This window comes from Lathyrus oleraceus, chromosome 2 (assembly GCF_024323335.1).
Source record: "Lathyrus oleraceus cultivar Zhongwan6 chromosome 2, CAAS_Psat_ZW6_1.0, whole genome shotgun sequence".
Classification (NCBI taxonomy): domain Eukaryota; kingdom Viridiplantae; phylum Streptophyta; class Magnoliopsida; order Fabales; family Fabaceae; genus Lathyrus; species Lathyrus oleraceus.
The window spans coordinates 48,438,571-48,451,320 of NC_066580.1; the positions used below are offsets into that span (position 1 = coordinate 48,438,571).

Here is a 12,750-nt window from a genome sequence, read left to right on the forward strand (position 1 = left end):
TGGATTCATCTGGTCAACCACCATCAACCAACTTGCTAACTTACAATTCTATTGACTTTTTAGGCTCATGGTAGATCATATATGCATAAGATGATGACTTTTGAAGTTTCCCTTGATAAATTTGATCAATTGATGATGAAGCTTGTTGAAGAAGTTACACAAGATACCTAGATGAACTAGGGTTTCCAAGGCAAACCAATTTCAAACTCTTGAAGAATACTTGATCAAAATAACATGTAGAGATCATTGGGACTCATATATGATGCTTAGAGCTCTTGTGGATCATTCCTTGGTTGTGCTCTTAGCAATGAGGGTCTTAAACCCTAGATGTGAACTTGATAGATCAAGGTGATCATGCCCTACCTACAAAAGAGTTAGGCAAATGCAAAGACATATTTTTGGTATTTTGGTTAGCAAAATGATAAAATACAAGTTGATACAATCACACGGTGCTTGGTGATCTCTCCCAAAACAAACCCAGTGAAAGAGGGATAAGGAGAATGCCAAGGTATGATCCCAATGCTAATGCATATGATGAGATGGCATGAGGGATCTTAGGGTCAAAATTGGGGTCTTACAATTTCCAAGTGATTTTTGCTGGATTGAGGTAAAACAAAACTATAGTAGGTTGAACTTGATCTACAATTGAAGAATAAAAGAGGGAGCCTGAAGGCAGAATCGTTGCTCATGTGACAAGGAAAATAAACTTCCATTATCATCTATGGGAGATTTTCGGTAGCTACGATGAGTATGTTTAGCGAAATTATATGTATTAGGATTAGATGTAGTCATTATATTCATGTACTAAATAGGTCATGGAGTTCTATGTAATTTTACTCATGATATAAAATTGATGACTCTTTAATCTGAATGTATGTTTTACCTTTGCTACCTAAGACCTTATTTTATGGTGTGACATGACATCAAAAGGTGTTTGTCATTACTATATCCTAGATAATAATCTATTGGATGATAATGCCTAGACATATGGTTAAGTTCAATATCTACATGTACTATAATGGAATTGGTGTGGAGACTTGTTACTTTGTAATTGTTGGAATTTCATACTTTGTATTGGTTCATAGACTAATATATCAGCTATTGTGTAATGCATTAATCTCATGGCATGGAGACTTAAAGGAGATACTAATGATAGCAATAGGTGAAAATATTATTAGCGGAGTAGAGGAGAATATTATTGACTTATGAATGTGCATGATAAATACGTAATGACAAAATCTACTCCTAACAAGTTTTCTTATTGCTAACACCAAAATCTCCATTTTACTTTCTGTTATTTATTTTATGTCATTTACTTTCGCACATAACAACAAACACAAATACCTTTCTCTACTCAGAGTCTTAAAAACTGTTTAAGGGTCTTCGAAACCATTAGTCTTTGTGCATACAGTAATTATAAAACTTACTTTTGTTGATTCATAAATATTATGTTTCTGCCATTGGTTTTTCTGGTGTGTTGTGTTTTAGTCTGTCTCTGTGTTTTAGTCCGTCTCTTTGTTATGCAGGGTTAGAGGTATCTATCATGAGTTAATGTGCTTTCTATTATGTCTCTTCCCCTCGTACTGCTTAGTTGCTACGGGTAAGAAGTTTTTTATTTTTTGTATGTCTATTTCTAGGTAATCCTTGTGCCTTTTTCTATTGCCTTGCATTTATTGGCTCCTTGTTTATTTTCTCCCTTTTTATTTTTGGAGTTCCTAATAATATATTTATCTTTCTGATTCAAAAAATAGAGATGAGATATAGTTTTGTCAAATAACCATATCGTAATATATGAATAGATGTCCATGGCCAAATACATCATTTCTTAAACTAATATTATCCCGATTGGCATTTATTTGTAAATACGAGAAAAATATACATATTAATTAGAATATAGGAACATAAATAAATATTATCCCCATTAACATTGGTTGGCATTTATTTGTATACATGACAAAAACATACATATTAACTAGAATATAGGAACATAAATAAATATCAAACAAACACACCAAAACAGAAACAATGCACATTAATCCTAAGGTTTTAGACCTTTATCCATTTTACATTCACTTCGTGATGCTAAATAAAGGAAATGGTATTTAGAAATATATCTCAGTGGCTTTATAGTTGACGATGATGGAAGGAAAAGGAGTATGTATAGAAAAATCACAATGATAATAAATATCACACTCATTACCAAAAACACGTTGCCCAACCAATAAAGTTCACTGATGACAGTGTAGAGACCAGTCATGAAAGCCAAAGATAATGAAATGAGAGCGACTCCAAGAAGTGGCATCACATTTTTTAGAGTGAGACTCACCAATTCAGTTAATCCAAGCGTTGCCCAAAAGAGTATGATTGTGGCACTAATGGAACTGAAAAATGATATTGTGATGAAGATAATGAAAAATTGAAACATTGCATGATTTAAGTTATTCGCTTTCCCATCTGTTTCACCCGGAACAGCAAAACATCCCGCTATGGATGCTGTTACTATAAGGGTTGAAACAATTGTGAGGTTTTCCAATCTGTCCTTATATCTTTCTGAAACATTTTCTTTTTTTTTACTTTGTTTATCACATTGTTGATATTCTTCAACGTAACTTATGTTTTTTTCTCTAACTAGTTCTGTTTTTTGTGAATTTGAATCACTTGGTTTCAATTCAGTATGGAGTCTTAATTTCTTTGGACTTTGCTTTGCACCAGCTGATTTCAATGCAGTCCATGTAAGATGCTGTAAATGTTGCAAACATTGTTAAAACAGCTAAACCAGTGTTTACATTTTATTAAAGCTTGAAAGAGGATAAAACTACTTGCCTGTCTCAAAGATGATTTTCCAACCTCGTAAAGTGCATTAACAATGTCAAAAGCTGTTTCATTGTTTTTGTTAACCAAAACAAGATTCACTCTTTTGTTTTTATCATTAACTAAGTAGTACACAGTACTGGGATGACATGATCTTGCAGCCAAATGCAAAGGAGTTTCTCCTTTATTATCCTTTTGATTTATCAATTTATGATGTTCAGGAATTTCACTTTGTAATATGTAGCATATCACCTCGTGTTTTCCATGCTTTGCTGCAATGTGAAGAATATTACGCTCATAACAACTGTCAAGCATCTCTGTTGGATCTGGATAATATTGTAACAAATTCTTCACTACTTCCACATGTCCTCCGTAAGATGCTAGATGGATCGGGAAATAACCATATTTGTCCCTTTGAATGGTGCAACATTTACATAATCCAAGTAATAAATCAACACATTCAAGGGAACCTATGAATGCAGCATAATGAAGAGGAAGCCTTTGATGTTTGTCCATTGAATGGATCCAAGTTGGCTTGTGTTTTAGTATGATCCTCAACATTTCTTATACAAAAACATAAATGTTATAGTCAATAATCTCTAATAGGAGTCTCGATGTCAGTTAGGTGATGCTAATTAGATTTTTGTCATAAGTTGTAATTCGTACCTGGATTATGCATCCTGATTGCCGCTAACAAGGGTGATAATCCTTTTATCAAATGATCATCCTTGCAACACTTGTCCAATATTAGGTTGACAGCATCCTTGTTTCCATTTTCAACTGCAAGGTAAAGTACTGTTTTGTTTGCATGATTAACAATATTTATTGCATAATCATAACAATATTTCCTCCAAATCAAATCCTCACAAATTTTGAAAATCTTATCACTGCTCTTTTCACATAACATTGCTTCGTGTAACACAGTGTTACCATGCTTATTCTGCATTTTCAATAATACGAATAGCTCACCCATGCTTTCTTTTTCATATTTGTTAACCAAGTATTTTTCATAAAATTGAATTATGTAATTACTATAACTTTTTAATAACTTTTCAACAATTGAAAAGTTTCCAGCTCTTGCAGCAACATGTACGGCATTATCCTTGTTTTTGTTAACTCTTGGCACACGGTCGAGGTCATCTTCAATTAAACGAGTAACAATTTCATCATTACCGTTCCAAGCTGCAATATGTAACTCACTGTTTTCCATTGGAGTCTCGATGTGAGTTAGATGAAAACGTCTTATATTGTTCTTAATTTCTGAGGGTTCAATTTCAAGTTTAGGATCCATCTCTCTTCTATTCAATTCCTTTAATAAGGCTTCATCTTGATGTGGATTAACTAGAGCAGAAAAACGTTCAACTTTAAGTTCAATTCCAAGTTCCATTTCTTTAATGATCTTCAGTAATATGGCTTCATCTCTAAATGGATTATTAACCAAAAAGCTATAAAGTCGCCCATGGTTACGCTGCATATTGAAATCTCAACCGGTTGATGAGAGATTGTGTCTTGAAGATTTGCAAGCCAAAATTTGAAATATTAATCAATATTTTGATACAAGTTCAACTTTATGTATTGGATGATTAGAACAATATACTGTAAAAGAATTAGTATTGATCTAATATATATGTCAAAATATTAAAATGCGGAAAATGTAGAATGATGTGTAAAAGAATAATTATTGATCAAATATACATATATAACCAAATATTAAATTGCAGAAAATGTATTTATGATGAATTGAAATTTAATGACAAACCAAAATAATGTCTAAAGTGCTTCAAGCTCCAACGCTATTGGTTGCTAGTTGTAAAATATTTACATCTATCTATCTATATATATATATATATATATATATATATATATATATATATATATATATATATATATATATATAGTAGTTTAAGTGACTCTTCAAAGTTCTTTACGTGTGTATTGCTACTTATTTACTCTCTCTTTTCCTCTGCCATTAAAGAACAATTCTTTTCTCTTTTCACAATAAAGATATATCCTCCCTTTCTTCATTTGGTAGACTTAGGGCTAATATTTTATGATTATTAGTTAAACATGTTTATTTAAGAATTAAAGAACAATTCTTTTCTCTATCAACAATAAAAGATATATATCCCCCTTCCTTCGTTAGGAAGGATGACTAAACATTTTTCCCAAAAGATTCAGATCCCATAGTTTTCCTTTCATCCGGTAGACTTATTATTATTATAACGTTCAGACGGGCATGACCTGTCCGCTTTTTTTTAATGAGCACAACAGAGAAAAATAAATGTCTGTTATTCTTTTTATGAGGTTTCTATTGTAGGTCGCATTAAAAATAATATTATTACATTTCGAAAATGGTAAACAAAGATATTCAAAATTATATTGAAGCATGCAAAATAATATTGATACTGTGTAATCAATGACGTTCTTTAAGAGGAATGTCAAACATGAAATCTATATTCGAAGTACTTTCTTTTTCCCTACAATGGTTTTCCTTAGTAAAGAAAAAATGTAATACTCTTAAATTAGATATTTTTTAGAGAAAAAAATAGTAAAATTAATAGTAAGTAGTCTAATCATGTTTTTTTTACATTATAAAGATTTGAATCAATTCTTTGTACATTCCTTTATCAATGCGCTCTTGAGATTTAAAAAATTACAAATACATGACGAAATGTCATATCATCAAAGAAATACATTCAAAATATTTGACTCGTTTGAATATAATACGATTTATTGTGACACAAATAATACCTAGAGAATGGAGATGCTTTGTTTTAGTCAAGATTTGGTAGAACAACAACTACGACTTATTTTTGAATTACCTGGATTTCTGATAAATAAGGAAAACAATAGACTTAGTAAATATATATGGTTTTATTTACATAAACCACACATAGTAGTTAAATTCATTCATTCAAAAATATTCTAGAGTAAAAATATTCTTAAATGAATTAAATAAAAGCCTCTCCATCCTTTGAGATATTATTTCTCTTTTCACCATTTTCCAAAATTGTGTTTTATCTGTTATCACTGTGGAGCTCCAACCGACAGAGTAAATTTTTAGACGTTTGACCTGTTTCAATAAGATGATAAAAATGTTAGTGAAAGAGTGATGAAAATGCAAGAAACAGTTTTTTATACGTATTGCGGAAAAGGTAAATACACCTTATTGTCGAGTTTATCGATGGATGAAATACTTTGTTCATCCTTCCATGTGTTCCATTTATCTTCAAAGTCTGCTATCTAAATTTTATTGCATAAGAATAGTGAGAATAGGTATGACCCAATTGATATCTAACATAAAAGTATAAAATAAATGATTAAGTATAACTTACTTTTATGTCTAAGCAAGTTTCAACATTCTTTCGTCTCAACTCCTTACATAATTGAAAGATTTCACCATGTTCTAGTTTGGTTGTATATTAAAGAAAAAAAAATTATATTTAGTTATGATATAAAGAATACAATATAAGCTTGGTATGTCGTGTAACCAAAATGAGAATCAATGTGTGAGCAATTTTTTTAATGTACTTAATAAATACCTGCGGGTGCGATAAAATAATTTGTTTGAAGACTACATTTTTGTAGTCACCATCTTCTCCTTTCAATTTTCCTTCCCTAGTTAAAACTCTTGTCGTAGTCTATGAAACACCCCTGGATAAAGCCACATATAATTGTCCATGACTAAAAACATATCGTGGAAGATATATTCCAACATTTGGAATGATTTGTCCTTGTGATTTATTTATTATAATTACAAAACTTAGTCGCACAAGAAACTGCTTTCTACTAAGGACAAAAGGAAACCCATCACTTGTAGATGTTTTTATTTTAATTCTGGGCAAAAAAAATGTTTTCCTACGTTGTTTCCTATCAAGATTTCCACATCCAACATATTCATAAATAAAGCACGACATAATAACCGTGTCCCATTACACAATCCATATCTAGGGTCAAGATTCCGTAACAACATCAATGGTGCACCCTTTTTATCTTTAGAATATGTGGTGTCAAATTACATTGTGCAATTAAGTTTAAAAATTATTGCTGGTATAAATTATGATTATCTCCTTCAACCTCGTCAAATGACAATAAATTATGTTCTTCTCCTGGAAACTGGTCGATAATCATATCATTCAATTTCTGGACATCATCATTCGTTGGTGTCAAAATAGCTCTTTGTACCATATATGGGGCATCCCAACCATGCAATTCTAAATTAGGAAAAATATGTTGGATAAGCACTTGTATGGAATGTTCACCCTCTCATGGGATTGCAATATATGAAGGTAACCTCACCATGTCATCTGGTTTGGTAGGTTCAACATCATCACGAATGTGAATAAGAAATTATGCAAACTCTTGATCATGCAATGATCGCATATTTTGACGCAAACGAAAAATCTTGGCATGATTCCATAAATGAGACAGAATAATACACGCTGAAATCATTTGTGCCTTAGTACATTTTCTTACAACAGGAAGAACTTGACGAAAATCTCCCCCCATGATCAAAACTTTTCCACTAAATGGAGCATTGTTGCTACAAATGTCTTGTAATGATCTATCTAAGGCTTCCAAACAATTTTTGTTTGTCATTGCTATTTCATCTCAAATTATTGCGGCAGCAACTCTAATGAGATTTGCAAGATCATTTTGCTTTTGAATACCACAAATGGAACTCGGTTGTATATCAATAGGTATCTTAAATCGAGAGTGTGCAGTCCTACCACTTGGTAACAATGTTGCAGCTATACCAGATGATGCAGTTGCTAAGATAATTTCTCCTCTACTTCTTAAACTAGCCATTAATGTTCGATAAAGGAATGTTTTACATGTTCCTCCTGGACCATTAACAAAAAATATCCTATTGTATTTTTGAACAATTACATTCATAATGGTTTTGAATGCAATCATTTGATCATTATTTAACTTAGCAACATATGCAATACCTTCATTGGGGATATCGACCGTTAACTCCTCTTGTATGATACTTGGAATTGCATCTATGTCTATTGTATTAGGGGGTAAAAATGTGAGATCATAATCTTCAATTTTTTTACCGTGCAGGTTTAAGAGTTCATTCAAGTCCTTTAACAACATATTAGTCAAGTTTGATTCCATAACATTGTTAGTTGTTTGATAATCCTTTGCCATATGTGTAAAAAAACTCATTCCAAATGCCTCTAACATCAGTAGGTTGACAAAATATTAAAAATCGCTACGAATAACCTAAGTAAAGCATATGGAATTCAGAGACTCATGGCCTCAACCAAACAATCATGAATATTATGATCAGTCTCTATAAATCCCTTATCCTCGACTGATTTTTTAATGTATTGAAAGTCATGTCATTATTTGTAAGAAGATATTCCCAACTGGTTGGACCTGTGACATGAGATAACAACAGTCGTAAGTAAAACTTATCTCCCTCCGAAGGTGATACCGTATAGATTCTCCCAATAATGTTTCTTGTTGATCGCCTGCGAGGCCATTCCATGTCCCGCTTGTTCCAATAATAATGCTCTGGAATCTCTCTATACAGATAATTTCTTGCTTATGGTTCTCGTAGATTCAATGCAAAGAATTTATGAGCATTGTTTTGGAGTTTCATTCATTATTTAACTCATCTACAATTCGCTGATGATCATAAAAGTGCACTCGGTGGCAGTTCGGCAATTGGATCTGCAATCTTTGAACCGAAGGTTATAATCGATAAAGAGTGAATTGAAATATTTTCCGTAATGCCTCATGAGCACAAATCCATCTTGCATCAACATATTGTTGAACTTCATCCATATATGATCATTTATGAACCTCCATAGCCACACGATCAGGGCCCTTGTGCACATATTTGTATAGATACTTGATACTTTTAATGTTACTGCAAATCTCTACATTTATGTGACAGACATACTTTAACAGTAACCAAGGGTTATAAGGAACCACCCATCTATTATCGATAGACTTATCTCTACCTAACAATATAGATTCATCAAACCTTCTCCTATACTCGGGATATGAGTCAGTACCTTGACGTGTTTCATCCAAGAATTATTTGGGATACCTTTTCTTACAATGTCCGTCTTTCATACATGGATACTTTCAGTAGATTATGTCGCAAGGTCCGTGGATCATATGTTTCACAACAACTTTATGCAATTGTGGTTCACATTCTAATTTAGGTATTTCTGCTCTTACCATACTATTATAATCCTTTGGGTCACACAACTTATCGTCACTTTCTAAGACCAATAACATATGCAAATGCGACAGTCCTCGCTTTTGAAATTTAGTGACATACATGTAGCTTTTAACTTTTCCCAAGACTCCTTTATTAATAACATCATCCTTCAATTGCTTGAATTTCGAACGAAATATTCTTGTTAGCAAATCTGGACGATCTTGTGGTGTTTGAAAAGACAAAAGTTATGATGTCATCTCACTCCAAGAAGGATTGCGTGTCATTGTTAGAAAAATATTTGGTTTACCACCATTAAGAACAATAGCCATGCCAGCTTCATAACGTTGTGTCATGTCTCGACGACCGCCAATAAATGATGATGGCAAAATTATTCTTTTTCCAATGTTTTCTACGACGATTCATGAAATGCATTAGTATTAGAATACATGAATGATTAGCATTAGAAGTACAACTAATAATTAATCAAAAACTGTATATTTATGCTATATGAATTTGTACTTGCATTAGTTTCACCAACATGCAAAGCATCCTGTAAACCTTGGTACAATTCAGGACGTATATCACTTTGGTGCTCTTTAATCCACCTTAACCTCCCTGATTCAATTTTGACATAATTGTCTACAACATATTGTTGCAATAGTCGACCCGCATTTAACAATTTTGATTGATCATTTGGACGAATCTACAATTGATTGAAAAAAATGTCGGTGCTAAATGTAAAGTTTTTTAAACAATGTTTAGCCAAGTATATTATCTACTAAAATTAATCTAAATTTACCTGAAGCATGTAACTGTAATATGATTGACATGACACTCTTCGTCCATTACAATTTGTTGTGTTGACGTCCCAACCATGCGTCCCAAATGGAAATAATAAAGGATATTGCAAAGGATCATAATATCTCTTTGTCTCTTGAACTTTTTTGAGATTTCCATCATGACGAATGACATTAATATCCCTTTCATATTCCATAGAATATGCATCACATCCAACAACAATTGTCGCAACTTATTATGCAGTTGGAAGGTTGTATTGATGGTGGATTTTCCTGCATTCTATTATGTAGCTCATTATCGGTGTCGTAGATGTATAGTTTTAAGAAACACGGTCTGGCACCCTCATTTGGATAGAAACCTCCTATGTTATGGTAAAAAGCACATTGAGCACGAAATACATATATACCACGACCAGATGCTATCAACGTGAACACCAATTGATGTGAATGAGAGTACATGGCTATAACTTCGAATATGTTGCCTAAAATATTTTCCTTCAGCTGAATCATCCAAAAATAATTGTTGCAATTCTATAGGAGCATTAACTCGTGAAAATGATACCTTTCCACCAGTACAACACGTGTCACGTGATTCATGATGAAACGATCTTGCATTGTAGTGTCTACAGGTAATTGGATGAGGCAAGTGGGATTTTGCCATCGTTATGTTATTTTTGAAATTTCGAGCAATATTGTGTTTTGCTCGAAAAGCATGTCATGATTCTACAGGCGGGAGTTTGATATTGATTACTAAATATTATCTAAAATCTAAAATACAATTTATTACTTACTATCTATAAAGAGGATAAGGAATTTTGGACTGAAACTTTTTTATTCCAATATTACCCTTCCTTTCATAACTGCCCATTTTTATTTGTTTTTTATTTATCCATTAATTTTAATATTTATTTATTTTAAAACATGTAAGTTACTAAAAAGAATTGAATTGTGTATAGAAAAGTTGAGCAGTTATTGATTTAAGAAGTTTATTTAAAAGTATAGATATAACCATTTTAGTGATTTGTCTTTTTTTTTTATTTTAAATTCTCAAAAACAATTAACTAATATGTAAAATGGCACTGCTTGGCTTTGCAAAACGTATGAGACAATTGTCAGCACCGTAATATTTGTTCTTAATATCTAAATATGCTACTGAAAGATACATCCGTGGAGAAGTGGCAACCAAATGAATAATTAATAAACTATTTAATTTCAAACACATGTTATCTCGACCGAAACATATTATCACATGTTCTAGATCAGTTTTAGTTGTATTTCTTATTTATATGTGTTTTTATTTGTAGTGTAAAGAGATTGTATGGATCGATGAAGCATCATTTTGGATGAAGTTAACTTTTAGAAATGGAAAATATGTTATGCTCTTCTGCACATAGTTACTTTTCATTAATAAATTTTTTTTACATGTTTTTATTTTAAAAAATGTTATTTTTAACATTCTTTTTACTTTATTATTGAACAGGAAAATCGTAAGCAACCAGTGAAAACTACTGTGCATAGAAACGATTGATTGATTTTTTATATGATATATGAAGACGTTCTGGTGAAGACTACCGTGCATAGCAACCAGTGAAAACTATGTTTCAATGGGGTATCTTTATATCCTGCCACAATCCTCAATTTTCTCTTTACTTTTTTGTTATTTTCAATTCTCACACTATAGTTCTAACTTCTAATTGTATTTGATAAGTTCTATTTTCTATATATAATTCTTTCCCTTTTTATATGGATTTGGTGTTAGATAATCACATTTGATGGAATATTCATGACTAAGATTGCCAAAAAAAACAATGTACATGTCAAAAGTTCTATTTTGTTGAATTTGTATCATATTACATTTCACATGACTAAAGAACCATTGTTTCACTTTGTGAGTTTGTATACATCTGCTGCATTCATTAGTAACTTCTTTAATAGTTTTATGTCTCACCTCATTCAATTTTTAAAGCTATCAATTTTTCTTTTTTTTTCAAATTAAAAAATGCTACTTATAACATTTTAAGATAATTGTTCAATTTATGCTCTATAATTCACCAAAAGTAACTCTATAATTTATTAATAATAAATAACAATATATAAAGTCAAAACATTGTTTTGGTGTAGCTTATTTTTATTTCAAATCTAACCTTTTCAATTTTAAAAATTAAAAAATAATTATAAAAAAAAACGGTTGCACACTTGAATATATAACCTAGGTTTTTTACCTTTCTTTTTATATTTATTTTCATAGCAAACAATAAAGGGGAGGTTAACAATGGAGATTATCAAAAGTGTCACTGCCAGAACAAATGAATGGAAAATGAAAAATGGAAAGGAAATAGAAAGGAAGAGGATGGATTTCATTCAACCCAAGCCCTCCACTATTCTCTATAGTCTTTAATCTCTATTTTTTATATTCTCTTTAGTCTTTAATCTCTATTTTTTTCTCTATAATTCTCTTTATTCTTTAATCTCTATTTTATTATTTTATATAATTCTTAATTCTTTAATCTCTATTTTATTGTTTTCTTTAATCTTTATTTCATCCGGTGGAATGTATGTTATTCATTATTGTGCTTTTATTGTTTTCAATATCTTTTATTTTTTAACAAATAATCACAAAAGGTTGATAGACGTTCACTTCGGATGCATTATTATTCCAGTTTTCAATCAACATAAGAAAAAGTAAATCAATAATTTTATGTTAATTTTTACGCGTTAAAACAATAAAAAAGCGGGTGTGTCCGTTTGGACGCTAGTATAAATAAAAAATGTACGCAAAATGCCTCAATTAGAATATTTTAGTATTGCATGATTTTAAATTTTATGTCACTTGAGTAAAATCTACATTTATTTGACACAAAATGTTTATGAATATACCTTGAGGACGACATGATAATGCACCATTTTCTCTAGCATCCATGTTAACATATGATATTACTGCATCCTCCAAAGCTTCAT

At 31.3% G+C, this 12,750-nt stretch overlaps 2 protein-coding genes across 3 annotated transcripts; both read right to left on the reverse strand.

Moving 5' to 3' along the window:
• Window positions 1-1,922: 1,922 nt before the first annotated feature.
• On the reverse strand, window positions 1,923-4,611 carry LOC127118031 (ankyrin repeat-containing protein At5g02620). 2 transcript variants are annotated; one of them, XM_051048163.1, is made up of 4 exons: window positions 4,571-4,611; window positions 3,478-4,319; window positions 2,824-3,374; window positions 1,923-2,740 (listed from the first exon to the last, which is right to left on the reverse strand). In XM_051048163.1, the coding sequence occupies exons 2-4, from the start codon at window positions 4,283-4,285 to the stop codon at window positions 2,039-2,041; spliced, it is 2,061 nt and encodes a 686-aa protein (XP_050904120.1). In that variant the 5' UTR covers window positions 4,286-4,319; window positions 4,571-4,611; the 3' UTR covers window positions 1,923-2,038. The 2 variants fall into 2 exon arrangements, with proteins under 2 accessions (XP_050904120.1, XP_050904119.1); XM_051048162.1 differs by lacking the exon at window positions 4,571-4,611 and having other exon boundaries at window positions 3,478-4,557.
• A 2,811-nt stretch (window positions 4,612-7,422) lies between these two features.
• On the reverse strand, window positions 7,423-7,968 carry LOC127121880 (uncharacterized). The gene has a single exon (XM_051052310.1). The coding sequence runs from the start codon at window positions 7,966-7,968 to the stop codon at window positions 7,423-7,425; it is 546 nt and encodes a 181-aa protein (XP_050908267.1).
• Between the last annotated feature and the right edge of the window lie 4,782 nt (window positions 7,969-12,750).

Bases quoted from the DNA above. Each gene is read 5' to 3' on its own strand.
- LOC127118031 (XM_051048163.1), bottom strand. From the start codon at position 4,285: ATGCAGCGTAACCATGGGCGACTTTATAGCTTTTTGGTTAATAATCCA. The intron at 3,375-3,477 runs GTACGAATTACA...TTTTTGTATAAG, and splicing joins AATCAGGATGCATAATCCAG to AAATGTTGAGGATCATACTA. The intron at 2,741-2,823 runs GCAAGTAGTTTT...CAACATTTACAG, and splicing joins GAAAATCATCTTTGAGACAG to CATCTTACATGGACTGCATT.
- LOC127121880 (XM_051052310.1), bottom strand. From the start codon at position 7,968: ATGGCAAAGGATTATCAAACAACTAACAATGTTATGGAATCAAACTTG.